We start from the raw sequence: 25,816 nt of genomic DNA on the forward strand, positions 1-25,816 counted from the left end.
CTGCCATAGAAGGGGCAGCTCCAGGCCACGTGTCGGGAGGGGACGGCTGCCACAGGACCCTTGCTCAGTTCCCATACTGAACACATGGACCAAGGAAAAGCTCCCTGTGGCCCAGGGTTATGGGAACACAACTACACTCTTTCCCTGCTTTGTCATTGCATTCAGTGTCACAGAAAGTAAGCTCTGCCCAGCTCAAGATATATGGATTTCTCCATCAAAATATAATTGGAAAAAAAGTATATACACACACATATACACATATAGGCATGTTGTACCTAAATATTTATATGTAAAATATGCAATAAAACTAATCTCTTACACATTTTTTGTTTTTTAAGTATTCAAACAGAATCTGTATGCACAAAGCACTTCTGTGTGCTGTTGGCTACAGAAGGCTAGCAGCATATTCTTATTACAATTTCATGAATGAGGAAACTAAACCTCAGAGATGGAGCACCTCACTCCCCTAGAGCACAGATGTAAATCGGCCTCCATAACTAACCAGCTACATGAACTAAATGGACACCTCTGACATTAAATTGCACAGCCAGAGTCTTACCATGAAAATGAAAGACAGCACAGCCTGGGACAGAGCAGGGGCCTGGCAAGCGGGTGGTGGCCAGCAAGTGACTGCAGGCTAGAACCAGTCCCTCAATTTCCAGCCCACACCCTTCCTAGGACACCACACCCACCTCCGACACAGCCAAGCCATTCCCAACCCTCCTCCCTGTCCCCGCCCGGCTCACCAGGCTGGGCTGGCTTCCCCATGTTCCTGTTCTGAATGATGTTCAGAGCCAGGGAAGGAGAGAAGGTGCTGAACTGGTAGGAGAGCAAGGCCAGGAACCGCCGTCGGAAATCTGTGGGGTGCCATCACGCAGAGTTAGAGGTCTGGAGGCATCCCCGGCAGCCCCCGATCACCTCATTGTCTCCCCAAAACCCCCACTCCTCAGTCACCTTTCCAGAAGGCTGCAAGCCAACCTCCCTGGTCAGCCTCATCCTCATCAGTGAGCGTCTTCAGCATGATGCACGAGTGCTCTCCGGTCAGGTCATTCTGGGCAACACAGAGGTTTAACTGGCACCAGGAACCCCCTTTTTTGAACAACCCATCATTGATGAAGGGTAAACACTCAGAGAAGAAAGACTTAGTGCTTCCGCAGGCCTCTCCTTCTTCCCGGGCTGGGGGTAGGCACCCTTCTCAAACAGCCCTCGCCTTCACCTTCCTCCTATCACCTCAGTTCACACGCAACGGCTGCAAAGATCACTGTCCTGCAATCTCCTCAAAAGTGTCACAGACACAGAGCAGAGCTGCTGGCTCTTCCGGGCCTGCCTCTTGCTTGGGACGTGCAGGAGGGAAATATCTGCTCCTCTCGGGTAGACGCTGAACTCAGTCACTAGGGCTTAAGCTCCACACAATCCAGTCAACATGGGTTTGATGCCTCACAGCAGAAACTCCAGGGCCAAAACCTACACCTCAGTGCTGGCAGCCAGTCTGCAAGTGCAGGCTTCTTTAGGTGTTAAAATTGTGACTATTTTTACATTTTTTACTCCATAACAACAAAGCACCACACCATAAAAACACCACCATCAAGTCACAAATGAACAGTGCACAGTGCAAGACCACACGGACACACCGCAGACCACACCGCAGCTCACTAGCTTGCGTTCTCCTGGCAGCTGACAGCCAAATTTACATCCCCAGCCTCCACCAAATGCACAGACAGAGACCCAACCCATCTCTGCGGCTCCCTGCCTGCACAGAAGCAGCTCAACACCCAGCAGTCCTCACCAGTCCCACTTTAAACCCTCAGACGGACACTGGACACTAGCCTCTGATACTGGCTTTGCCCTCTCCAAAATCAAACCTCCAACACTTCCCTCTCAGCCGATGGACTCCCCTCATCTGGGAAGACAGAAGCACTCAGAAGACAGTGTCTTCATCCTCCCAACCCCAAATCAGCCAGCCAACTGATGCCTTCCATTCCCACGCTCTCTGCCTTCCCTGTTCCAAAGGATGAAGTAGGTGGTCACCTCTCTTCCTGAGTCTCGAGTCCCACCCACCACTTCCTCAAGGCCTGCACTCTGGCAGTCAGCCCCCCTCACCTATACCACTACTTGCAGGATCGAACCCAGCAGCAAAAAACATTCTCTAGAATCTCCCATCAGACAATCCCTCTTTAGCTCCCATCTCCCTCCAGCGACCCTGTTTCTCTGCTCCCTTTAGCTTCCTGAAAGAGTCGCCTGTTCCCCTTCTAGTTCTTCACCTCCTCTTCCCTCTGGCCAGGCCAAAGCCTCCACTCCACTGCAGCTGCTTCAATGCAGCTCACCACTGCTGACGAATCCAATGGCCAGCTGTCCTCATCCTCCTCATCCTCTCAACAGGGCTGACTCCCATTCCCACTTTTTCACCTCGACATGTGACACCACACCCGACTTTCTTTTGTGCATCAGGGCTGTTCCTTCTCAGTCTTGCATGTGCTGTGTCCTCCTCTTCATTCCTCTAAACGTTAGGGTCCAAGGAGTCACTCTCACGTCCTTTCATTGGCTCCAGATATTTTTCATTCACTTAACAAAAGTATTTACTGAACACAAACTACACAGCAATTGCTACTCTAAGTGCGAGGAATACAGCAATGAACACAACAGACAAGAGCTCTGTGCCCTCCTGCAGTGCATTCTATTATTAATATGCTGACGGCTCCCAAAGCTCCATCTCTAGCCCCAAACTTCCCTACCTCTAAATTCCTGTAGTCAAATAAATGCCTAGTCCACATTTCCACTTGGATGTCCAATAGGCATCTCACATTAACATCAAAAAAGAACTCCCACTCTTCCCTCCAAATCTGCTCCTCCTGCAGTCAGTCCCATCTCCGACAGCACCTCCAACACCCAGTTTCTCAAGCCAAAACTCTAGGAATTACCCTTGATCCTCCTGTCCACTCTCCTTTCTCAGAATCTGATGAACAAATCCACGTGTACCTCTGCCATTTTATGACTAAGCACAAGGCATGCACCGTGTAGTCGGGGAAGAAATGTGTGATGATGTGGCCTGTCACTGAGGATGGCTGTTTCCGTGTCCATCAGAATAAACCTCTTCAGAGGCACAGCCACCTGCTCAGAGCAATGCAGCAGGGAGGCACTAGGGCTCTTTGCAAGGACAGGCCTGTCACCTACCATAATGGCAAACCTAAACTTCTCCTCTGCTAGATGCCTCACTCACCGGGGTCTGTCTCAGATAAACAGGAACAAATCCAGCTCGTTTCCAGAACCTGCAAAGATACAAAGACAGTAGGTCACTGTGTGTGGCCTCTGGGGAGTGGCTGACAGACACAGAAGGGCAAGAGCCAGGAAGAGCACGCCACGAATAGCAGGCTAGCACAGACACCAGCTACCAACAGAGACACACAGCCCACAGAACTCTTCTTTCTCAATGCCAAGGAGTGATGCCGCGGAAGGAGGGCAGGCACTTACTTGAGGAGCCTGGGGGTCAAGCCATAGGAAACACCCAGGTAATCCAGGCGCTCGGCAGGCCTCTCATTCAATTTGAGGAGTAAAGGAGGTAGGTCCTTCCGGGGAGTGATGACCTCTTCCAACAAGCTGACAGCCTGGGAAGATGCCAAGGAGAGAACACAGTCCACTCAGCAGAGGGAGAGAGACATCGTCAAGCACCCCTGCCACAGCGCACTCCAGACTTAGCACAACAAAAACTGGGAGAGGTTTCTTGGTTTGTTGCTGTGGTTTTCAAACTATGAGAACATCGGAGTCAAGCAATCATTCCCAAGTACACAAAACACCTCAACATGCATGGAACCACACTGATCCAGACCTCTAGAATGCAGGAAGACAGCCACAGAGTTTAGAAATGACTGACAGAGGCCGGGAGTGGTGGCTCATGCCTGTAATCCCAGCACTTTGGGAGACTGAGGCGGGTGGATCACCTGAGGTCAGGAGTTTGGGACCAGCCTAGCCAACATGGCAAAACTCCATCTCTACTGGAAATACAAAAATTAGCTAGGCATGGTGGTACGTGCTTGTAGTCCCAGCTACTCAGGAAGCTGAGGCAAGAAAATTGCTTGAACCTGGGAGACAGAGGTTGCAGTGAGCTGAGATCATGCCATTGCACTCCAGCCCAGGAGACAGAGCAAGACTCCATCTCAAAAAAAAAAAAAAAAAAAAATGCCCAACAGATTTACAAAGGGACAGGCAGCCTCCTGTGATCCAGCATGAAGTCCAGGTTCTATCACCTCACAGCCTTAGGAAGTGACAAACCTCTGAGCTTGAACTTTTTTTTTTCATTGCTTGAGACAGGGTCTGGCTCTGTCACCCAGGCTGGAGTCCAGTGGTGAGATCACAGCTCACTGCAGCCTCAACCTCTGGGGTCCAAGCAATCTTCCCACCTCAGCGTCCCAAGTAGCTGGGACTACAGGCGTGCACCACCATGCTCGGCTAATTTTTGTATTTTTTATAGAGACGGAGTTTCGCCATGTTGCCCAGCTGCTTCAACTTAAATAAAAGCCCCTTGTCTAGCTCCCAAATATACATACTGTGAAAATCAATGAATGCACGTGAAAGGCTGTCACAGTTACTAGTCATTCTTATCAAGGAATGACAGAACTTCCCTTAGTCTGGGTGTAGGATGAAAGAGATTATAGAGCAGTGATTCTCAAACTTGAATGAGCATCAGAATCACCTGAGAATCCTGTTAAACTACAGATTACGGGGTCTACCCCAGAGTTTCTGATTCAGTAGGTCTGGAGTGGGGCTCAAGAATTTACATTTTTAACAAGCTGCCAGATGATCCCAATGATACTGATCTGAGGATCTCAAGTGTTCGGTTGGAGAAAGCAGCAGAAGAAAATGAGAGAGGGGCCCAAAGCTCTGGACTGGTTTTTGTTGATGCCCCTAAAAACCCAGAGAATTATCCTCCCAAGAACCAGGACACAGGAGGTTTGTCGAAAGATGCTTACCTCGCTGCTTACGGTGTGAATTTCCTGTGGTGTCTCAAGGACCTTTTCCTCCAGACAAGGAAACCTGCCTTCATAGTACATCTGCAGCAGCTGCAGAGCACGGCTGCCATAGCCCATCTAGGAGCAAACATGAAGGGGAAGAGGCAGAGGGAAGAGAGCTGCTCTCAGTCTAAGACACGTTGACTCCCCTGCATTGCTTCTAGAGAACCTTCCCTGTCAAACCGCACGGGGCAAGAGAACCAATGAAAACCCTGAGTGAGGTCAAAGCAGAGACGCTTAAGACTGAAAGTAGTGTGACCTGAGTTCTTAACACTGGTCTAGCCCATCAAGAACAGCCACTTGAGGGTAAGGATGGCTGTGCTTTCTGGTCTCCAGATGGGCAAGCCCAAATGAGAGGCAGTTTCTGTACCATTACCTGAAAAGGAAGTTTCTACAGCCAATTACTCAGTGAGGTGTTCTAAGAAGGTAATTTCGGTATGCAGGTCTGGTTCACAAGTCCTTGTTCTCACAAAGGAAGAGTGAGCATATGCCCTCATCCTGTCCCCTGCCCACCCCGAACCCTGGCTCAATTCTCCAGAGCAGGGAAGTGCCTACACTTCACTTGCTTCTGCTTGACCAGCTTCTTATTCCAGCCACCAAGTACCCCCACCCTAAAGCACCGCCAGCAACACGGCTTCAGGGAAGCCTGAGGACACATTACCCCTTGATAATCTGGGTGAACGGCAATGCGAACGACCCTTCCACCAGAAAGACCACCAAAGTCTGGATCTTGGAACTGTGTGGGAGACACAAACCAGTAACTTAGCAACACAGACATCTTTGGACACCGCCAGCTTCCCTCAGACACACCAGGGAAAGCCCGTCACCTGTTCTGACACTGTCCATGGAATCAGGTCCCCTGAAGCCTTCTTGCCTCGAGACAGACTGTTCAAGATGGACTGGCGAGAAATCTCCCCTTCAAGGCACACCTGTGGGGGAAGCAGGACAGTGCAGGCAGAAAGGCCAGCTCTGATACAGAGCCCACTCACAGAATATAGCTTGTTTCTCGAACTAGGCCAGTTGTTTCCACCCCCATGTTCAGGTTTAACCCTGACACTGACACATCCATTCCCCCTGCCCCTTTTTTTTTTTTTTTGGAGATGGAGTCTTGCTCTGTCGCCCAGGCTGAAGTGCAGTGGCGCTATCTCAGCTCACTGCAAGTTCTGCCTCCTGGGTTCACACCATTCTCCTGCCTCAGCCTCCCGAGTAGCTGGGACTACAGGTGCCTACCACCACGCCCGGCTAATTTTTTGTATTTTTTTTTTTTTTTTTTTTAGTAGAGACGGGGTTTCACCGTGTTAGCCAGGATGGTCTTGATCTTCTGACCTTGTGATCCGCCCGCCTCGGACTCCCAAAGTGCTGGGATTACAGGCGTGAGCCACGGCGCCCGGCCTGACACATCCATTCCTAACAGGAGCTTAATTACCATGCCCCATGTTACAGGGCAGAAAACTGACAGCCTCCTGACCCAAAAAGTAAAAGCCACATTAGAAGAGAGTCTCTATGCATGCTGTGCGTGTGTGAATGCCATCAAGCCACAGGATGCTCATAAGGCTCTGTACAGAACAGCACAAGTTCAAAACAACTAAAATGTCTAACGGGTGAATGGTTGAACAAATAATGGTACATGTATATAATAAAATACTACACAGCTTTAAAACTTATGTAGATTATGAGTGTTTTATACACTGCCTAAAAATAAAAGCAGATTACTAAATACTATGTTCCCATGTATATGAAAAGTGATACAGAAATGCATAAATACATCCATGCTAGGCATTAAAAATTTGTTCCCCAATCTGTAGCCTCTGCACCATGTATTGCTTTTGTAATAAAGGGAGAAAACAAACAAGTCTGTTTGTGGAAGAAGCTGAGTCAAAATAAGAGAGAGGTCAGTTCTGGCTTTTCCCCGTCCATCAACAGTGGAGCTTTGGGTGTCTAGTGGCACTGACCTCTTCCAGTGCACCCTAGTCACCTGTCTCAGCAGACCCAGCCCCTTGGTTCCAGACCAGGACTCCACAGTTTCAAAACTCCCACAATGCAGTTATTGAGCCACTAATTCCTGATGCCTCAGTGGTTCCCCAAATCACTGCCACAAGGACGCCTCTGCTCCTATACCTGGATAACAGCAAGCACTTCTGGAAGGGCATTCTGGGTGGGGGGCACAGGAGGCAGAAGGCAGAAGAGATGGTGAGCAGGTGCATCGGAGAGCATCTGGAGATCATTGGGAGAGTTCTGTGAAAGCCAAACACGGTCAGTGAGAAGCACTCTTGCTCTTGCCCTTTACGCAAAAGGTTCGATTCAGAACCACAGGATGACTGCAGTATTGCCTTCTCCAAAGCCAAGTGAGGAGCAGAAGTCCAGCAAAGCACCTCTCTAGTATTTTGGCAAGCCTGAGACTCTTCCTAACAGTTTAAGTGGAACTTAGCCTCAAATGCCTACTGTCCTCTCACCCCGAGCACTGAGGCTGGACAGCAGAAGAGAATTTATTTAGCACTACTTATTTCACAGCTAGGAAGTGAACTTTTTACCGATAAGAGGCTGCTATTTCAGGAAAAACTATCACCACTTCTAACACCAACTCTTCAAGCCTTCCGTTAAAGGCTGTTCATAAAAATACTACCTAGACATTCGAAAAGTATCCTTTTTAACCAACCCTTTTGTTTTTAAGAATCTCAGACATTCTAAACCCTCAAATTCACTGTTCCATAAAAATAGCCCAGAGCTACAAAGCTGGTCTCAGGTCAAACTGCACCACCGGGCCACAAGTGCAATGTCACCTCATCCTATCAGTTTAGTAGGCAGGCAAGAAATGAAAGCACTCCTTTAAAAATGGACACAGCTTTCCACCTTGTCCAGCTACTGAATGGAGCTCCATGCTCTATACCTACACACAGCAAGATCAGTGGACCTCATCAATGTCCCAATGGAACAGTCACCTAAGCCATTGGGTAATAAAAGATGTAAATCAAGTAAAAGGGGACTGCCAAATGCTGAAGCTCCCTGCTGCCATTCACACAAGGGCTAACTGCAGTTACCTTGTAGTGCGAAGCCACGTAGAGGGCCATAAGCCGTTGGAGGAAAACTTCAGAGGCCTTGTGGTAGCAAAAGAGGGTATCTCTATTAACATAGTACCTGGGTCTGGAGTCAAGAAACCAAAACAAAACAAATAGCCGAAGACAGGTCATACTACTCTCTGGAGGCAGAACAAATTTCCCTAGCTGGGAACAGGAGCTCAGTGTCCTAAGCAGAAACACATAAAAGAAGGAAGAAGAGGGCCGGAGGCGTTGGCTCACACCGGTAATCCCAGCACTTTGGGAGGCTGAGGCAGGCGGATCACAAGGTCAGGAGTTCAAGACCAGCCTGACCAACATGGTGAAACCCTGTCTCTACTAAAAATACAAAAATTAGCCGGGCGTGGTGGCGGGCACCTGTAATCCCAGCTACTCGAGAGGCTGAGGCAGGAGAATCACTTGAACCCGGGAGGCAGAGGCTGCAGTGAGCCGAGATCGCGCCACTGCACTCTAGCCTGGTGACAGAGCGAGACTCCGTCTCAAAAAAAAAAAAAAAAAAGAAAAAAAAACGAAGAAGAGAAAAAGGAAATTGAAAATGTTCAACTTTCCCCCTTTCTCTAGAGCAGCATCCTATGAAACAAAGGACCCAAATCCTTTGAATTCTTTCACCGCCCCTCTCCTTTTCACAGGGCCAGTGAAACCCAGAGGAGGATACAGTTCACAAGCTTCAGGCAAGGGGCAGCCTGAGACTATCCGAGTGATGTTGAGGCAATCCAGGCACAGCAAGTCATTCAGCCACTTCTCGACTGCATCCCCAGGGGCGTATCGGATTGACTCCTGGAGGGAAACCTCATGCAGTGTCCGCGCTGTTCCCCACAATCACACACACAAAAGAAGAAACAATGATTAAATACGTATTATCTAAAAAAGCAAGGAAAAATGTTTCACTTTATAGTTGTCCCATGGTGGCCAGAGACGTGTGGTAAGAATTTAAACTGGGTGGTTTAAACTTGTTTTTGGTGGATATTCAACTTGCCATGATACCAACCCCAAAGGGATCTCAATGCAACCATGCCCTGAGACAAGGATACACAAGGGCCCCGCCATCAGAAGGCCCTAGTCTGGCTCCCATCTGGTCACTGGACTGCTGTTCCTCCGAGAAAAGCTACTTCTCCTCTTGGGGACTCAACCTCTCAGCCTGATGGTGGGAAGGTTTGGTGCTTCCCATGATGTCACAGGTGAAGCGAGGATCGGTAAGACTGAAGGGCCTTGCTGTGAACCGCGGGACCCGGGTCAGGTTCTGGGGTACCTGATGCCAATCTGGCTGTCGTCGTGGTCTTATTCTCAGCGGTGGTGCTGACCTGGCTCTGGGCGCTCTGTTGACGGAGCTGCTGAATTAGCTTGAGGGACAGTGACCGGCCTGTGCCCTCATAGCTAGAAACAAAGGCAAAAGGAATCAGGCACGAGGTCCCAAATCCACTGTCTAGGCGGGGACAGAGAACTGCTTTCCTCCACCTGCTGGAACAACAGACCCCTGCTTCCCCCAGGACAGCCTTGCTCATCTCTGAACTTCCAGCATAGCAGGCACCTGTCCAAAGGAGGCAGGGTGGCAAGGTGGCTCAGCTTGGGGCCACCCAGGCCTGGGCTCACGTCCTGGCTCATCTACTTAGTATCTTTGGGCAAGGAGCTCAATCTCTTTTCGCCTCATCTTCAAGGGGGGATTATTCTATACACCTCACAGGACTGTGATGTGAACTTAAAAAATAAGGACTGAAAAAAGGATGTAAGTAAAGCCTTTAGCATAAGGCTTTAGGCAGTTTTAGTGAAGCTGGAACAAAGTTAAATGGTCAACTAACGGAGCTGCTTTTGGAAGTACAGTGCATAAGGAAATGAACTGAGAACATTTCCAGTTTGGAAAATAAAACAAATCCACCACCTCAGTAATTCTTTTCATTGCTATGCCCACTTAAAAGGTGACATAAAATAGCTAAAAAATGTCGGGAAAAAATTAAATCACCTATAATCTGATAAGCAGCTTTCATTGTTAAATTTTCTTCTCCTTGTCTTTAGTCACAGGCATATGTCACCACAGGGTACACACAGCACTTTTCATTACATCATTTCATAGTACTCATTATTATATTCAAAGATTATAAAATACTTCCTCTTACTCAAATAATGATAAAAGCTAGATGAGTGTTTTATGCCCACTCTCCACACCACATAACAAAGCTCTCCCAAAAGTATCCTATTTATTTATTTAAGAAAAAAGAGTAAGCACAAGCAACAAAACTTCAAAACTTTTGTCGTTAAAAGACATTACTATAAAGAAAGTGGCCGGGCATGGTGGCTCATGCCTATAATCCCAGCACTTTGGGAGGCCGAGGCGGGTAGATCATCTGAGGTCAGGAGTTTGAGACCAGCCTGACAAACATGGTGAAACCCCGTCTCTACTAAAAATACAAAAGTTAGCCAGGCATGGTGGTACACACCTGTAATCCCAGCTACTCAAGAGGCTGAGGCAGGAGAATCGCTTGAACCTGGGAGGTGAAGGTTGCAGTGAGCCAAGATTACACCACTGCACTCCAGCCTTGGTGACAGAGTCAGAGTCTGTCTCAAAAAAAAAAAAAAAAAAGAAGAAGAAAGTGAAAAAACCCATAGAATGTGAGAAAATTTTTGTAAATCATATCTGATAAGGGACCTGGTATCAAGAATATATAAAGAACCCTTACAAATCATTAATAAAAAAGACAACCCAATTAGAGAGATGAACAGAGGATATGAATAGACATTTCTCCAAAAACATACATGAGTGGCCAATACGCACATGTAAAGATGCTAATATCATCAGTCACCAGGAAATGCAAATGAGAATTATAACGAGAGGTCACTTCACACCTATTAGAATGGTTATAATCACAAAGATACATAACAAGTGTGTGAGAGGATGCAGAAAAGTCAGAACCCTCATACTGCTAGTGGGAACGTAGAATGTGCAACTGCTTTGGAAGAGTCTGGCAGCTCCTCGCATGGTCAAACATAGAGTTAGCCCAATAGTTTCACTTCTAGGTGTATCCCTAAGAGAACTGAAAAACATGTCCACGCAAAAATTTGCACACTAATGTTCAAAGCAAGATTATTAATAATATCCAAGAGGGAGAAACAACCCAAATGTCTACCAACAGATAAATGGAAAAATAAAATGTGGTATATCTATACGAGAGAATACTATTCAACCATAAAAAGGAATGAAATACTGATACGTGCTACAAGTCCGTCATGGAAGACCACATATTTTATAATTCCATTTATATGAAATGTCCAAAATAGGCAAATCTACGGGTACAGAAAGTAGATTAGTGACTCCCTAGGGTTGGGGGGTGTGGAGGAACTGGAGGAGGATGCACAGGCTTTCTTTATGGGGTGATAAGAATGTTCTAAAATTGGTTGTGGTGAGCATGGTTGCACAACTCTGTGAACATACTAAAAACCATTACATTACACATTTTAAATGGATAGATAGTATAGTATGTGAGTTATATCTCAACAAAGCTGTTTGAAAAGTAAAAATCCATTTTATTTCAGTATTTTCAGTGTAAGCAAAGCAGTCACAATAAATCTGCATACAGAATAACCTCTTCAAGATGTGATTTCTATACAGAAATCTTCCCAATATTGGAGATACATATTTACCAACCTCAAAAAATTTCACAGTATATTGTTATATTCAAAAAGCAAATTAAAAATGTTTTCCTTGCTCAAATGAAAAAAGTAAAATAAATGCAGAGAAAATGTACATCAAAATTCTAACAAAATCTATCTCCAGATGGTTGAATTACAGGTGATTTTTCTTTTTTCTTTTTTTTTTTTTTTGAGATAGTCTCGCTCTGTCGCCCAGGCTGGAGTGCAGTGGTGCAATCTCGGCTCACTGCAGCCTCCACCTCCCGGGTTTAAGAAATTCTCCTGCCTCAGCCTCCTGAGTAGCTGGGATTACAGGCACGCGCCACCACACCCGGCTAATTTTTGTATTTTTAGTAGAGATGGGGTTTCGCCATGTTGGTCAGGCTGGTCTCGAACTCCTGACCTTGTGATCCACCTGCCTCGGCCTCCCAGTGTGCTGGACTACAGGTGTGAGCCACCGCACCTGGCTACAGGTGATTTTTCTTTTGCTTACCTGTTCTAATTTTTCAATAGCCAACACTAAATATTTCAAATTAAAAAATCAAATATTTCAAATTTAAAAAAACACATCATTATGAACTTGCTTTCTTATGATAATTATAGTACTTTAATACTGTATTTTCTAAGATATAAGATATTGGTATCACCATCCATGTATTTTTCAACATTTTATCACACCTACAGACAGAAGCAGACACTCAGCACATCAGACTAAAATTCTTCAGTCTTACGCTGCCCATTTCATGTCGGGCCAGAGACATGTAACAGTTCATTAAGAGACCAGTTTCCATTTGCAGAAGCCCAGTAGAGAATGAAGCAGCCCCAAACACTCAGAGACTCTGAGTATCACACTTAGCTGTCCAGGCCCAGGCCACATCCGCTACATGCCCCTGAATCTGCAAGAGCCTGCCACAGGAGTAAGGACTCCTGCCCACAGTACCTTACCCGTTGATGGTGGATGCCATGAAAACAAGGTAGGGGCCAAGTAGGCTCTTCACCAAGGGGAGGGGGATGGCGGCAGCTTCATCAATCACAACTAGTTCAGCCTGGCCCAGCTTCACAGCATCTGCAGGATGTATATACTATGGGGAAGGAAAATTTAGATTATTAGCATAGCGAACTCATGTCACAGCTGTGATTACTGGTGACTCATCATAAAGGATGTTCTCTTTCCTCTCTCTCCCTGTTTCCTTCTCTCCTCTCATTCCTCCTTTCTACTTTTTCCTGGCAGGGCAAAAATGGGATGGGCTTGGAGTCAGACACCTGGGTTCAGAGAGTTCGGCCACTGATCATATGACCTTGGACAAGCCACTTAATCCCACAGTGCCTCAGACTCCTCCTCCTGCAAAATGAAGGAAATACCTATCTTATGGCTGCTTGAGGGAAAAATAAAGCAGGTATATAAAGATGCCCTGCCCAGTGCCTGACTCACAGTGCTGAGAGATAGATGGTGGTTCCCTTTCCTTTCTCTCCTTTGTCTCCTCACGTTTTCCCCCAGCCTCAGATAAGGGAAGCCGATGAGCTCGAGGCATAGCTCGACCCCAGTGGTGGCTAAAGAAGAGGATGTCGGATTTCTCATGCCGGGCACTGTGCTCCCTGCTCTGATGGCATGATTATAAGGGCCAAGTCTCCCTGCACTGATGGACATTTCTAGAACTTGTTATTTTCTTAATACATGCACCCTTACATATCTTTATGCATACAAACAACCTCTTCAGTTTCTTCAGGGCTTCCTGCTAATTTTAAAGTGGTTTGAAAAGCAATGAAGAGGTATCTTATAGGAAACCTGAATAACCAATTAACATAAACAAAGATACTCAACCTCACCAATAATCAGTGAAATGCTAAAGACAGCAGGGAGATACCATTTACAAAACTTAAATAGCTGTTAAAACATCCAGAGTTAGTGAGGTCTTAGAGAAATTAAAACTCAAATGAATGCTGGCATGGGAGTAAATTGGTATAAACCCTTTGAAGGAGAATTTGGCAAATTTTAAGAAAGCTGGAAAACTACACAATCCTAAAACCCAACAACTCCACTTTGAGAAACATACATGTAAACATAATTTACTCACATAATACCTAAAGATGAATCAACCAGATCTACAAGCTTTAATCTGCATAGATCTTGAAAACAAATGTTAAAAAAGGAAAGCTGAAGGAGGACAAGTACAGTATGTTACCACTTATGGACAGATAATTACGTAGTAAACATAGAAACACATGAACTGAAAGGACACACACCAGTATCAGAACTAAGTCACCCATGGGGAGGGACAGAAGGAAATAGGATGGAAAGGGGTTGAGGGACTTCAACTGTATTTGTGATGTTTTAGTTCTTTAAAACAAAAATCTAAATGACATTTAAAATATGAAACAAACACAGCAAACATCAAAATGTCAACAATACTTAAACCTGAGTGTTGGGTGCCTGAATGTTATACTGGTCTCTGCACACTCCTATACATTTGAACTATTTCATTACAAATAAGATGTTCTGCTTTGCTATAAGTTGATGGGCCAGGGAGGCGGCAACCCCACCCATTTCTTTTTTCATTTTTTTAGACGAAGCCTCACTCTGTCGCCCAGGCTGGAGTGCAGTAGTGTGATCTCGGCTCATTGCAACCTCTGCCTCCAGGGTTCAACCAATTCTCAGGTTCAACCAATTCTCCTGCCTCAGCCTCCCAAGTAGCTGGGATTGCAGGCGCATGCCACCATGCCTGGCTAACTTTTTTAAATTTTAGTAGAGATGGGATTTCACCATGTTGGCCAGGATGGTCTCCAACTCCTCACCTCAAGTGATTCGCCCACCTGAGCCTCTCAAAGCGCTGGGATTAGAGCCATGAGCCACCACATGCCCGGCCAACCCCGCTCATTTCTAGCAACAGAATGTACGTCCTCAATAGGGCCCCAGATCTTGGATTCTTCAAGGGAAAAACTAAACAAGCATCTCATAAAAGCAGCAGAAAGCAGCCCCCCAGGGGAGGTGAAGCCAACTTTTATCTAGTATTCTTCTTTTTCTCAATCTTGAGCCCAAAGAGAGGCCTGAAAGGAACACAAATGGAGTCTCATAAAGTAAGGTCACCTCCTCTGTGCTTACACTGGAGACAAAAGAACTCTGGTAATATGAGAGAGTATTTGATTACAAATTCAAGAAGGAGCAAGGCCCGAGGCAAGGTATTTCAGGGAAATGTTTTCCTTCTTTGGTTTGTGTATTTTTCTTGAGTTTTAACAGGTCTCCGTGTTCTCATTGCCTGCAGCCTGACCCTCACCAACAGCAGCCTTTCCTCCTCCCAGCTGGGGGAATCAAGCAAAAGTGAGAAGAAATATACAGAATGAAGAGATTCTAGAAAGAGACTAGTAAGAAAAAATTAAGGTGAAACACTTAACATTGTTTATAATCTGACCTCTGATAAAAAGGTGTAACTTCTTGACATGCATATACATATGCTTTGACAGGCATAAAGTGCTAGGGTATAAACTGCCAAATTCACCTGTCTCACTTCCCAGCCCAATTCCAAAAATAATCAATGAACCTCCTCCAGTAAGAGCCCATTAGTCTCAGTCCGTCTGTAAGCCCGTCACCTCATGCCTCTCTTAGAGATTTAGCAAAACTGCAGCCTTTGGACAAGTGCAGACCATTCAGGCTTACAGAGTGCTAGAGATTTTTAGAACTTTTGGGAAAACACTGTTTAAAAAAGAAAATAGGCCACTGGCTAAACCACAAAGATTCAGAGCACATTTTGCAAAGTTCTTTTTTTCATTTAAGCTGTAAGGTTATTGTTCTAGTTACAGATGCAACATTTCAAAAACTGCAATAACTAAGCAAAGTTAGAACTGATGTCAGAAGAAAGATTCTCTTTTAGTTAATCAGCATACTTTCCACCCCACTTATTCCATATTCAAAGGACAAAAACACAACTTTTCAATCTAACTACATATATTTGTTAGTTTGCTGAATGTTTTTCTTTAGAAGAGTCTGAAAATCTGGAACAGGTTTAGCATACAACACCACCATTGTCTAAAAGACATGCAATTACACAAGACATACATGTCTATAACAGGAAACATCTTAGAGCCGTTAAATACAGCAAGACACTGGCCCTGCACATCAGGGTCTGAGAGCAAGCCTCACCTGAATAGTCTGCCTGTGTTCTCGAAATACATTCACTCTGATTACTGCTTTGTTAAATTCAGGATTTAGAGACTGGATAATCTCATAATCCAGATGTTCCTGGTGGGGAGTCAAACCAACGACAAACTTTAGAAACAAGTTTTAAAAACTAAATATTATGAAAGTAAGCAAGCATTCTAAAGACTTCACTTGGATTTAAACCCAGCATTGTATCAAAATAAAAATCCTTTTTTTTTTGAGATGGAGTTTCAAGCCCAGGCTGGAGTGCAATGGCATGATCTCAGCTCACTGCAACCTCTGCCTCCCAGGTTCAAGCGATTCTCCTGCCTCAGCCTCCCAAGTAGCTGAGATTACAGGCATGTGCCACCACACCTGGCTAATTTTGTATTTTTAGTAGAGACGGGGTTTCTCTATGTTGGTCAGGCTGGTCTCCAACTCCTGACCTCAGGTGATCTGCCCGCGTTGGCCTCCCAAAGTGCTGGGATTACAGGCGTGAGCCACCACACCAGGTCCAAAATAAAAATTCTTAATCCAAATTTCCTACCTGATATTGTAGAGCATCAAATCCTTTAAATACAAATTCAAACAGAGTATGGAGGTTATCAGGGCTTGGGGAGGTAACAAAGATATTGGAGTACCTACAGAACAAAATAAAAGAAGGATTTTTAAGAAATTAGGAACATTTTAAAGAAACAACTTAAAAAAGAAAATATTTTTGTTTGCTCCTGTCCCAAAGGTGATAACCAGAGGTAACAGCAAGGGAAAAAGTCAGGACACCTTTTGGGAAGGAAAGTAAAGCAACTCCAGACATTTAGCTACCAACATCTGTGAAAGCAAACTGCTTAGAAGCACTGTGGAGACAACGCCCTCGGTGTGCAGAACAGACAGACTGCTTCCCAATCCAGTGCACTGCTACAAGAAGTAGTTTCATGCTCATCACTAGCTGTGCTGAGGCTTTCAAATGGTGAAGCTGGGGAGCTCAATCGGTGCTCAGGCCAAGGCCAAAGCTAACCTCCAAGTTATCTTTGCCTTGCTGAGTATAAAGGATGCTAACAGCAGATGCTAATGGCTAAGAGGCTGACTGTTACAGCTAGAGCAGCAGGAAGAACAAAGGACAAGGAGTTAGGAGCTAAGCTCAAGCCCCAGCTCTACCAGCACTGACTTGCTGGGGGATCTTGGGTAAATCACTGGAACTCCCCAAATCTGGGTTGATTCCTCTATAAAATGCCCACAGAGCTCTAAAGAGCACCAAGGAAGATAATGCACAAAGGCAAACACAGTAAGTTCTAGGTTCATTATTATGGCTGAGAAGTTGGAAGAACATACTCTATTGGCAGTTGCCATGTATCTTCCAAACCCAGTAGAAAAGAACAGAAACTAACATCACACCTAAAACCAGCTCCTCAGAAGCCAAAGAAAGCTTCTTTTAATCAAAATCATTAAAATGTCAAACTTGTACTTTTCTCAGTCAGCAAGGCTGGTCATACACATTCTCATGCCCTGAGAGTTGTAAAGTTTCTTACTCCCATTTCTTTGCCTCTGCATGTTTGTTCAACTGTAAATAGTGATTACAAAGGCCCTGGTATATATGTGTCTGTGTGTACACACGAGTAAACATGCACCTTTAGGGTGGGTTGGGGAAACAGTGCTGCTGTTTCCTGGCAGGAAATCAAGACCTAGAGAAATCACACACTGAACCCACTCAGAACTCAGAACTAGGAACATGAGATACCAGTCCTCTGACCCCAACCCTGCACACTACCCCCACAGAGCCCAGAGTTCCTAAAGATGGGGGACTGAATCCCCTTACCCAAATGCCACCGCCCCAGCAATCGCCAATCCCAGGGCTGCAGATTTTCCCCGTCCTCGGGCAGCTGTGAGTGCAACAGTACTCCTCAGGGTCTTTTCAGAGATGCCCTCGATAAATTTCAAGACAGCTTTGGCCTGTGGAAAGAGAAACATATTAGGTGAACTCCAAGAAAGACCCAAGTTTCCACCATTCATCACCATCACTGTGGAGAAGTGAGGTTGACGCCAGGCTAAATAAGAGGGCGGCTGTTCTTGCAGGCCAGAAAGCACTGCTCAGCACCTGGACTTCTCACTCCCTTGGGTCATCTCATTTCAGTCTCAAGGCCTTTGGTACCAATTTTTAATAGATGCTGATAGCTCAAATTTACAGCTTCAGTCTGGACCATTTCCCTGCACATCAGATTTTTTTTTCCTTCTGAGATGGAGTTTCACCCTTGTTGCCCAGGCTGGAGTGCAATGGTGCAATCTCGGCTCACTGCAACCTCCGCCTCCCAAGTTCAAGTGATTTTCCTGCCTCAGCCTCCTGAGTAACTGAGATTACAGGCGCTTGCCACCACACCCAGCTAGTTTTTGTATTTTTAGTAGAGACAGGGTTTCGCCATGTTGGCCAGGCTGGTCTCGAACTCCTAACCTCAGGCGATCTGCCCGCCTCGGCCTCCCAAAGTGCTGGGATTACAGGAATGAGCCATGGCATCTGGCCCACACCAGACCTTTTTTTTTTTTTTGAGACAGAGTCTCGCTCTGTCGCCAGGGGCTGGAGTGCAGTGGCATGATCTCGGCTCACTTCAACCTCCACCTCCTGGGTTCAAGTGATTCTCCTGCCTCAGCCTCCCAAGTAGCTAGGATTACAGGCGCACACCACCATGCCCAGCTAATTTTTGTATTTTCAGTAGAGACGGGGTTTCACCATGTTGGCCAGGATGATCTCGATCTCCTGACCTCATGATCCGTTCACCTCAGCCTTCCAAACTGCTGGGATTACAGGCGTGAGCCACCACACCTGGCCGGCCCACACCGGACTTTTATACACATGCAACTGCTTCCTGTACATTCCCATTTGTACACTACAGATCTCAAACTTGAAACTGAACGCCTAAAGTTGCCCCAAACCTCCTCCACCTAGTCTTCCCCATCTCAGTTAACTGTTCAACTGCTTGGGCCAAAGCCTCTTCAATTCTTCCCTGATAACTTGATTCGTCAATGAATCCTGTTACCTCCAAAACATATATAAAATCCTACCATTCCTTACTTACACCACTATCCTCCTCTACTGCTCTGCTCAAAGCCACCACCCTATCCTTCTTCCATCATGACAGCAGCCTCCTGATCAGTCTTCCTGCTGCCACCCTCACTCCACCAGTCTGTATTCAACACAGCAGTCAGACGATCCTCTTAAAAAGAAGCCTGGGGATGCCTCTGGCAGCTGTGCTGAAAGGAGACTATGGGCATAAAAGCCTCCCCTGCTTCCATCTGTCATAGAGTAAGTGCCAAAGCCCTTCCAGTGGCCTGAAAGATCCTCCAAAAATCTCCTCCACCCCTACTCACCCTTCTTCAGCCCCTCAGCCTCCCTGCCAGGCCTAGGACACCGGAGGGACACCCCTCCCCCAGGCCCATGCACGTGCTGCTTCCTCTGCCTGAAGCACTGGCTCCCCAAGAGCCACAGGGCTTGTTTCCTCACCTCGCCTCCTTCATGGCTTGGCTCCAAAATCACCTCCTACATGAGGCCACCCCTGCCCCTGTATGTAGAACCACAGCACCCCACCCTCATCTGGCATGCCCTATCCCTCTCTGCAACTTTTTCTTTCTTCCCATTGTATGTAGCATCTTCTGCTTCACCATATGATCTGCTCATGTCTTTTATTTACTGACTGTCTCATCTCACTAGGAGATAAGCTCCATGAAGCAGGTGCATCCCTCTTGTCTACTGCTGGGCCCCAGTGCCTACAGGAGAGCCTAGAAGTAAAAGCAAGATGCCAGTGACACTGAAGGACAGGAGCCACTAACTACTTAGGGGCCAAACTTTGCTCCTCAGCTGGATCTGTGATGGGAATAGGTGTTTGAGGGTGGGAAGAAGGCCAGATGGTCCTGAGAAGTTGTCATGCTTGCCTAGGCAATGATGCTAAGAAGACACTGAAGAGACATAGGCCAAGGTAGATGGAAGGGGAGAGGCTTCAGGAAGCCAGAGTTTCTCCAGATGAAAACACTCAAAGGGAATCCAGGTCCTACTTAACTTGGCCTTGCCTGAAGGCTATATTTTACCATTTTGTTTTATATTATGGAAGTTATAAACTCTGAAAAATACAATGACATAACAGAATGTTACCAAATCTAGACTAAAATGCATCCTAAAATGAAGAACCAATACAAAAAAGGCCAAAATCCAACTAAAAAGTGGGCAGAGGAAATAAGCAGACTGGCTCACCAAAAAAAAAAAACAAAACAAAAAAAAAAACAAAACAAAAAACCAACAGCAACAACAACAAAACAACAGATGACCAATAATTGTATGAAGAAGGTACCCTCCTCTCTCCTAATTAAAGCGGCAACACAAATTAAAACAATGGTCCTATGTTCTCATATCAGATTAGTAAAGACTTACAAGTTTACTAGGAATCACTGTTGCAAGGGTGTAGGGAAAAAGGCATTTCCACACACTGGATAGTTCCATCAACTGGCACAACACCCATTTGAATGCACACAACCTCTGATCCAGCAATTTCTCTTCTGGAAACATACCCTAAATATAGTGCCCACAGACTTATCTGTAAGAATCCCCTAAGAGCACTGTTTCTAACAGTGGAAATGCTGGAATCAATCCAAATGTCTTAACAGGGGACCACTTACACTCTGTAGTATGACCCCTTTGCATTTAATTCATTTATGTGCATGAAAAAAGAGGCAGCAGGATACATAATAAACTGTTAATAGCAGTTGTTTCTGCAGAGTGAAACTGCCAAGTGGAAACACCACTTCTTATTTTTTTAGTACTCTTTTTCTATTAACTTTTTGGGTTTTTTTGTCATAGGCCATTTGTTTTCTTGTAATACTACTTAACTAGAATCAGTTTCTCCTGCTTTATCCTATCACTCACTCCTTCTCTTTTGTGATAAAGAGGGTACCAGGAAGTGAATCAAAAAAGCCTAGGGCCTGCAGCTGGAGCCGCATAGAGAGCTATGTAGCTGCTGATCATATTTCCAGAATGAAAAGGGAAGCCAGCCTGCTGGGACTCAGCCCTAAGCGGGAGGTGTCACTGCAGCTATCTTCCCTCTCAAGGGCAGCGACCCATGCTGCTCATTTGGCTCAGGCTGACCTAGAACCCTGAACACACCTGACAGTTCAAAGACCTCTGGGCTGTGCCCAGTCAGTTCCCATCATGGCCCAGGAACCACCAGGGAAGCCAAGTTTACCAGTGCAGACCACCTCGATGAGCACAGAAATGCAACCTGTAAGCTCTCACCCAGCCTGCTATTTGCACTCAAAGACCAGGTACATATTACCCCAGAGGGCCCTCATCAGGCCTCACACTGGAACCAGGGTAAATACCAGACTAGGGGCCTCAAGTTCTCCTCTCACTTCTGAATAAGCTGTAGGCAAAAACCTTTATATCATCAAAACTTAACTGAAATCGAAGAACACAGGTATGTTGCCCTCTCTTGGAAAAAGTGGTGAGAGGATTCCTCTTTCAATGTAATCTGTCCAGATGTAGTGGATCATGCCTGTAATCTCAGCACCTTAGGAGGCTGAGGCAGAAGGACTGCTTGAGGCCAGGGGTTCGAAGTTTCAGTGAGCCGTGATCATGCCACTGCACTCCAGCTTGGGTGACAGAGTGAGACTCTGTCTTTTAAAAAAAAAATAAATAATAATAATAATAATAATTCATCTGCTCCATCTGTTGACTGGGGGGAGGTAATCCCCAGACTTCTTTTGGGAACCCACACAACATGAAATAGCCCTGCTGTTGCTGAGCACACACGAGTATGAGCAAGGGGAAAAGTCCCCTTCTCCAGGGAGGGTCTGGGTCTTGAGTCAACATACCTTGGCTTCTGTTACGCTCCATATGCTATGTTTTACTACCTTCGTGTTGGAAGTTCCGAGCACCACACTCACCTGGTCTAGAGTCTTACAGCAGTCCACCAACACACCCACAGGCTGGGTGTCCTGCAAGCTCTCCTTCAACTCCCTCAGCTCCAGATCAGAAGGACCCAGACTCTCATCCTACCAGAGAGAGAAGGGGAAGGTCTGTCACTGCCACAGGAGGAACAACACAGAAAACATAACCTCCCCCAGATTCCTGGACCCCAGCACAGACTCACCGGAGTCTGGGGAGGCAGGGCCTCCATGGTGGCAACGTGGGAGGAGATGGGCAGGATGTTGAGCTGGTCATCAATGACGAGACACTTCTTACAAGAGGCCAGAGACAGAATAAACCTGAGATACAAAACCGCTGCAATGAAGTTTTAGGGAGGGCATGCAATGTCTATACAGAGTATAACTTTTCTTCAAAAAAATTAATTGGCCCCAAGTGTCTCTAAGAAAGCCAGAAAAAGCTAAAACCCAGTTGGAGAGCAGTGTGAGATGATTCAGCACCTCCTCCACAAGGCACCTGAACATACTTTATACAGCAAATGAGAAAACCAAGGACTCATCCCAGGAGATCAATTAGAAGCCCTCCTGTTGTGCATGACCGCCACTATTCCCTATACCACATGGCCCTCCCCTCATCCTCCCAGGCTTGCTCTTTAGCACTGAGGTGTTTCAGGCCATCCTTAAATGGGGAATTCCAAACCCAACCCCCATATGATCACCAGTCACACAGGGAAAAAACACAAATGAATTCATCTTTTGTCACTAGGAAAAAGAAACAAAAGGAAGAAGGGGAAAGGAAAGCTCCCCAAAGAAATACAATACAAACATTCTTGCATGCAGGAAAAAAATAAAATGTGTTTGACTATAAAATTCAAACATCCTCCCACTGCAAGAAAAGGATTTCATAGGCTTCTGTTGTATTCAGTAGCACACAGCTGCTCCTCCTGACCTGCTCATTCTACTGAGTTAGTGCATCACAGATGGTTAAAATGAGAAAGGCCCCCAGGGTTCATCAAGGCTCGAATTTCTACACCTCAGCACTACTGACATTTTGGACCAGATAATTCTTTGGTGTGGAGCTGTCCTGTGCACCACCGGTTGTTCAGCAGCATCCCTGGCTTCTACCCACCAGATGCCCACAGCACCCACCACCACCCTCCCAAAGTCATTACAATCAAAACATTTCCAGACATTGCCAAATGTCCCCAGGGGGCCAAATGGCTCCAGATGAGAACCACTGATTTAGGTCAAAATTTCCTAAGGCGTTTCACAGGGTGCTAACCGGTGTTCCCATGCCCCCCAAAAAAACTCTGTGGTAAAATAAATTTGGGAAAAAATCAGCTAAACAGGTCCCTGCTGCTGCAAGACTTTTCAGAGATTACAACAGGCTGGGGTAAATCTTCATAAAGGAAAAAACGGTATAGGTGTTTACCAGACATATATGGCTAAACCCTCCTCATATGTTCCCTCTGAAAAGACTAGTGTTCTATGGCCGGGCACGGCGGCTCACGCCTGTAATCCCAGCACTTCGGGAGGCCAAAGTGAGCAGATCACTTGAGGTCAGGAGTTCGACACCAGCCTGGCCAACACAGCAAACCCCAACTCTACTAAAAATACAAAAAATGGCCAGGCGCGGTGGCTCATACATGTAATCCTAGCACTTTGGGAAATCACTTGAGGTCAGGAGTTCAGGACCAGCCTGGCCAACACGGTGAAACCTTGTCTCTACTAAAAATACAAAAATTAGCCAGGAATGGTGGTGGGCTCCTGCAATCCCGGCTACTTGGAATGTTGAGGCACAAGAATTGCTTGAACGCGGGAGGTGGAGGCTGTAGTGAGCCAAGATCGTGTCACTGTACTCCAGCCTGGGCAACAGAGCGAGACTCTGTCTCAAAAAAATAATAATAATAATATAAAAAATTAGCCGAGTGTGGTGGTGGGCACCTGTAATCCCAGCTACTCGGGAGGCTGATACAGGAGAATCACTCAACCCGGGAGGCAAAGGTTGCAGTGAGCCAAGACCGCGCCACTACACTCCAGCCTGGGCGACAGAGCAAGACTCCATCTCAAAAAAATAAATAAATAAAATAAAAATAAATAAATACAAATTTAATTTCAGATAACAAATTGTACACCATATTTGAAATTATGGGTGTTCCTTTGCTCAGAAGAAACATTTTGTCACCTTTTTCTGCCTCTAATTACATCTCACCCCCCCCTCCCATATTTCTCTTAATCATTTTTACTATGCCAGTATGTCATATTCATAATAAAAAGTTTGGAAAGACTAGTGCTCTATGAAATATCTTCTGGGAAACAGTGATCCAGAAAAATCACTCCTTTAAAAGATGAGTAAGCTAAGAGCCAGAGAGAGTAACCTGGTTTAACTGAGCTGTCAAGGCCAGTAGCAAAACAAAATTGAGGTTTCCTGGCTCCAACTTTCCACCACGTTTCACTGCTTCCAGTTAGTCTCACAACTGCTGCTGCTGTCAAGAATCTCATCATTTTTGGAATATTGTACTACTTTCCCCAATATAAAACCAAAGTTTTCAGTTGAGTCCAAGATAAAAATATCCCACCCAATGTGGCTGCCCCACAATTGGGAGGAACTATGGACCTACCTTTCATTAAATCTTCCCACCACATCCTGATGGGCCTCAGTTCTGTACCTGGAATGCACATCCTAACAAAGAAAGACAACATCCATTAACAAAGGCATGCAAACAGTGCTGAGGACCAGGGTCCAAATACAAAGCTCTATCCAAGGAGACATGGGCAATCTTGCTGGAAACAAAATCACTCCTACACACACTGCTGTGCCAAACGGTATTTGCTGAAACTGGGATCAGACACTGAATGCAACATTGCTTATTAAAATCTTTCACTGTTCCACATTTTTTCTAGCATCCTAAGTTATATTCATTTATTTCATAAAATTGGCATGCTGTGTGCCAGATATGCTGTGTATACACTAATGAACAAAGCATGACCTCTGTTCTCATGGCGCTTGGAGTATAATGGACGGACAAAGAAAAATTAGTAGATAAATACAAATTTTGGCAAATGCTACATATGAAATATAGACTGCACGGATAGTAAGTGGGGGTCACTTATGTAGGGTAGTGAGGGAGGGCCTCTCTGAGATAAGCTGAGGCCTGAAGGGTAAGTAGGTAGCTATGTAAGAGGGAGAGGAAGAACAAACTGATGTGAGCACAAAGTCATTCATTCACTCTCAAATATCTAAGGAATGCTTACTAAATGCCAGGAACTCTTCTAAGATCTGGAAATGCAACAGCAAAGAAAACTAACTCTCTGTTCCAATCTTATTTATTTATTTATTTATTTATTTATTTATTTATTTATTTTGAGACGGAATCTTGCTCTGTTGCCCAGGCTGGAGTGCAGTGGCGTGACCTCAGCTCACTGCAACCTCCGCCTCCTGAGTTCAAGCAATTCTCCTGCCTCAGCCTCCCGAGTAGCTGGAATTACAGGTGTGCACCACCACACCTGGTTAATTTTTTTTGTATTTTTGGTAGAGACGAGGTTTCACCATGTTGACCAGGCTGGTCTCAAACTCCTGACCTCAGGTGATCCACCCACCTCAGGCTCCCAAAGTGCTGAGATTACAGGCGTGAGCCACTGTGCTCGGCCCTCCAATGAAATTTAGAGACTAGTACAGGAGGACAGACAGATAATAATAATAATAATAACTTTAGGTAATTGTCAAGTGCTTTGAAGAAAAATAAAGCCGGTTAAGGAGTGACAGGCGGAGCTGCCTACTGTAAACAGGGTGCGAGGAAAGACCACATGGATGAGGTGATATCTGAGCAGGGGCTTGAATGCAATGAGGAAGCGAGCCAGGGAGAGGTCCAGAGGAAGCACATTCCAGTGGGAACAGCAAGTGCCAAGGCCCTTGCATGAATGTGTGCTGGGCATGTCTGAGGACATTTGAGGAGGCCAAAAGGGCTGTAGTGCAAGTGATGAAGGGAGAAGTAATGACAGGAAACAGCCCCTAAGATTTGAGGAAAGTCCGTTTCATCAGATAAATGCAGCTCAGGAAACCCTAAGTCCAATCCGACCACCATTAC

The 25,816-nt window shown here is 45.8% G+C and overlaps 1 protein-coding gene across 1 annotated transcript in view; it reads right to left on the bottom strand.

Moving 5' to 3' along the window:
* NAT10 (N-acetyltransferase 10) overlaps positions 1 to 25,816 on the bottom strand; it is a 41,267-nt gene that overhangs the window by 6,561 nt on the left and 8,890 nt on the right. Inside the window, exons 6-23 of the mRNA XM_024255520.3 lie at positions 24,350 to 24,411; positions 21,956 to 22,070; positions 21,750 to 21,857; positions 17,644 to 17,777; positions 16,378 to 16,471; positions 15,834 to 15,932; positions 12,644 to 12,780; positions 9,327 to 9,451; positions 8,733 to 8,883; positions 8,042 to 8,138; positions 7,122 to 7,238; positions 5,831 to 5,932; positions 5,665 to 5,739; positions 4,965 to 5,081; positions 3,469 to 3,602; positions 3,218 to 3,266; positions 955 to 1,051; positions 747 to 857 (exon numbers count right to left, since the gene is read on the bottom strand). Coding sequence (XP_024111288.1) covers positions 747 to 857; positions 955 to 1,051; positions 3,218 to 3,266; positions 3,469 to 3,602; positions 4,965 to 5,081; positions 5,665 to 5,739; positions 5,831 to 5,932; positions 7,122 to 7,238; positions 8,042 to 8,138; positions 8,733 to 8,883; positions 9,327 to 9,451; positions 12,644 to 12,780; positions 15,834 to 15,932; positions 16,378 to 16,471; positions 17,644 to 17,777; positions 21,750 to 21,857; positions 21,956 to 22,070; positions 24,350 to 24,411 — 1,924 coding nt within the window. The remainder of the gene's footprint in view (positions 1 to 746; positions 858 to 954; positions 1,052 to 3,217; positions 3,267 to 3,468; positions 3,603 to 4,964; positions 5,082 to 5,664; positions 5,740 to 5,830; positions 5,933 to 7,121; positions 7,239 to 8,041; positions 8,139 to 8,732; positions 8,884 to 9,326; positions 9,452 to 12,643; positions 12,781 to 15,833; positions 15,933 to 16,377; positions 16,472 to 17,643; positions 17,778 to 21,749; positions 21,858 to 21,955; positions 22,071 to 24,349; positions 24,412 to 25,816) is intronic.

The sequence above is a fragment of the Pongo abelii genome, chromosome 9 (genome assembly GCF_028885655.2).
Source record: "Pongo abelii isolate AG06213 chromosome 9, NHGRI_mPonAbe1-v2.0_pri, whole genome shotgun sequence".
NCBI lineage: Eukaryota > Metazoa > Chordata > Mammalia > Primates > Hominidae > Pongo > Pongo abelii.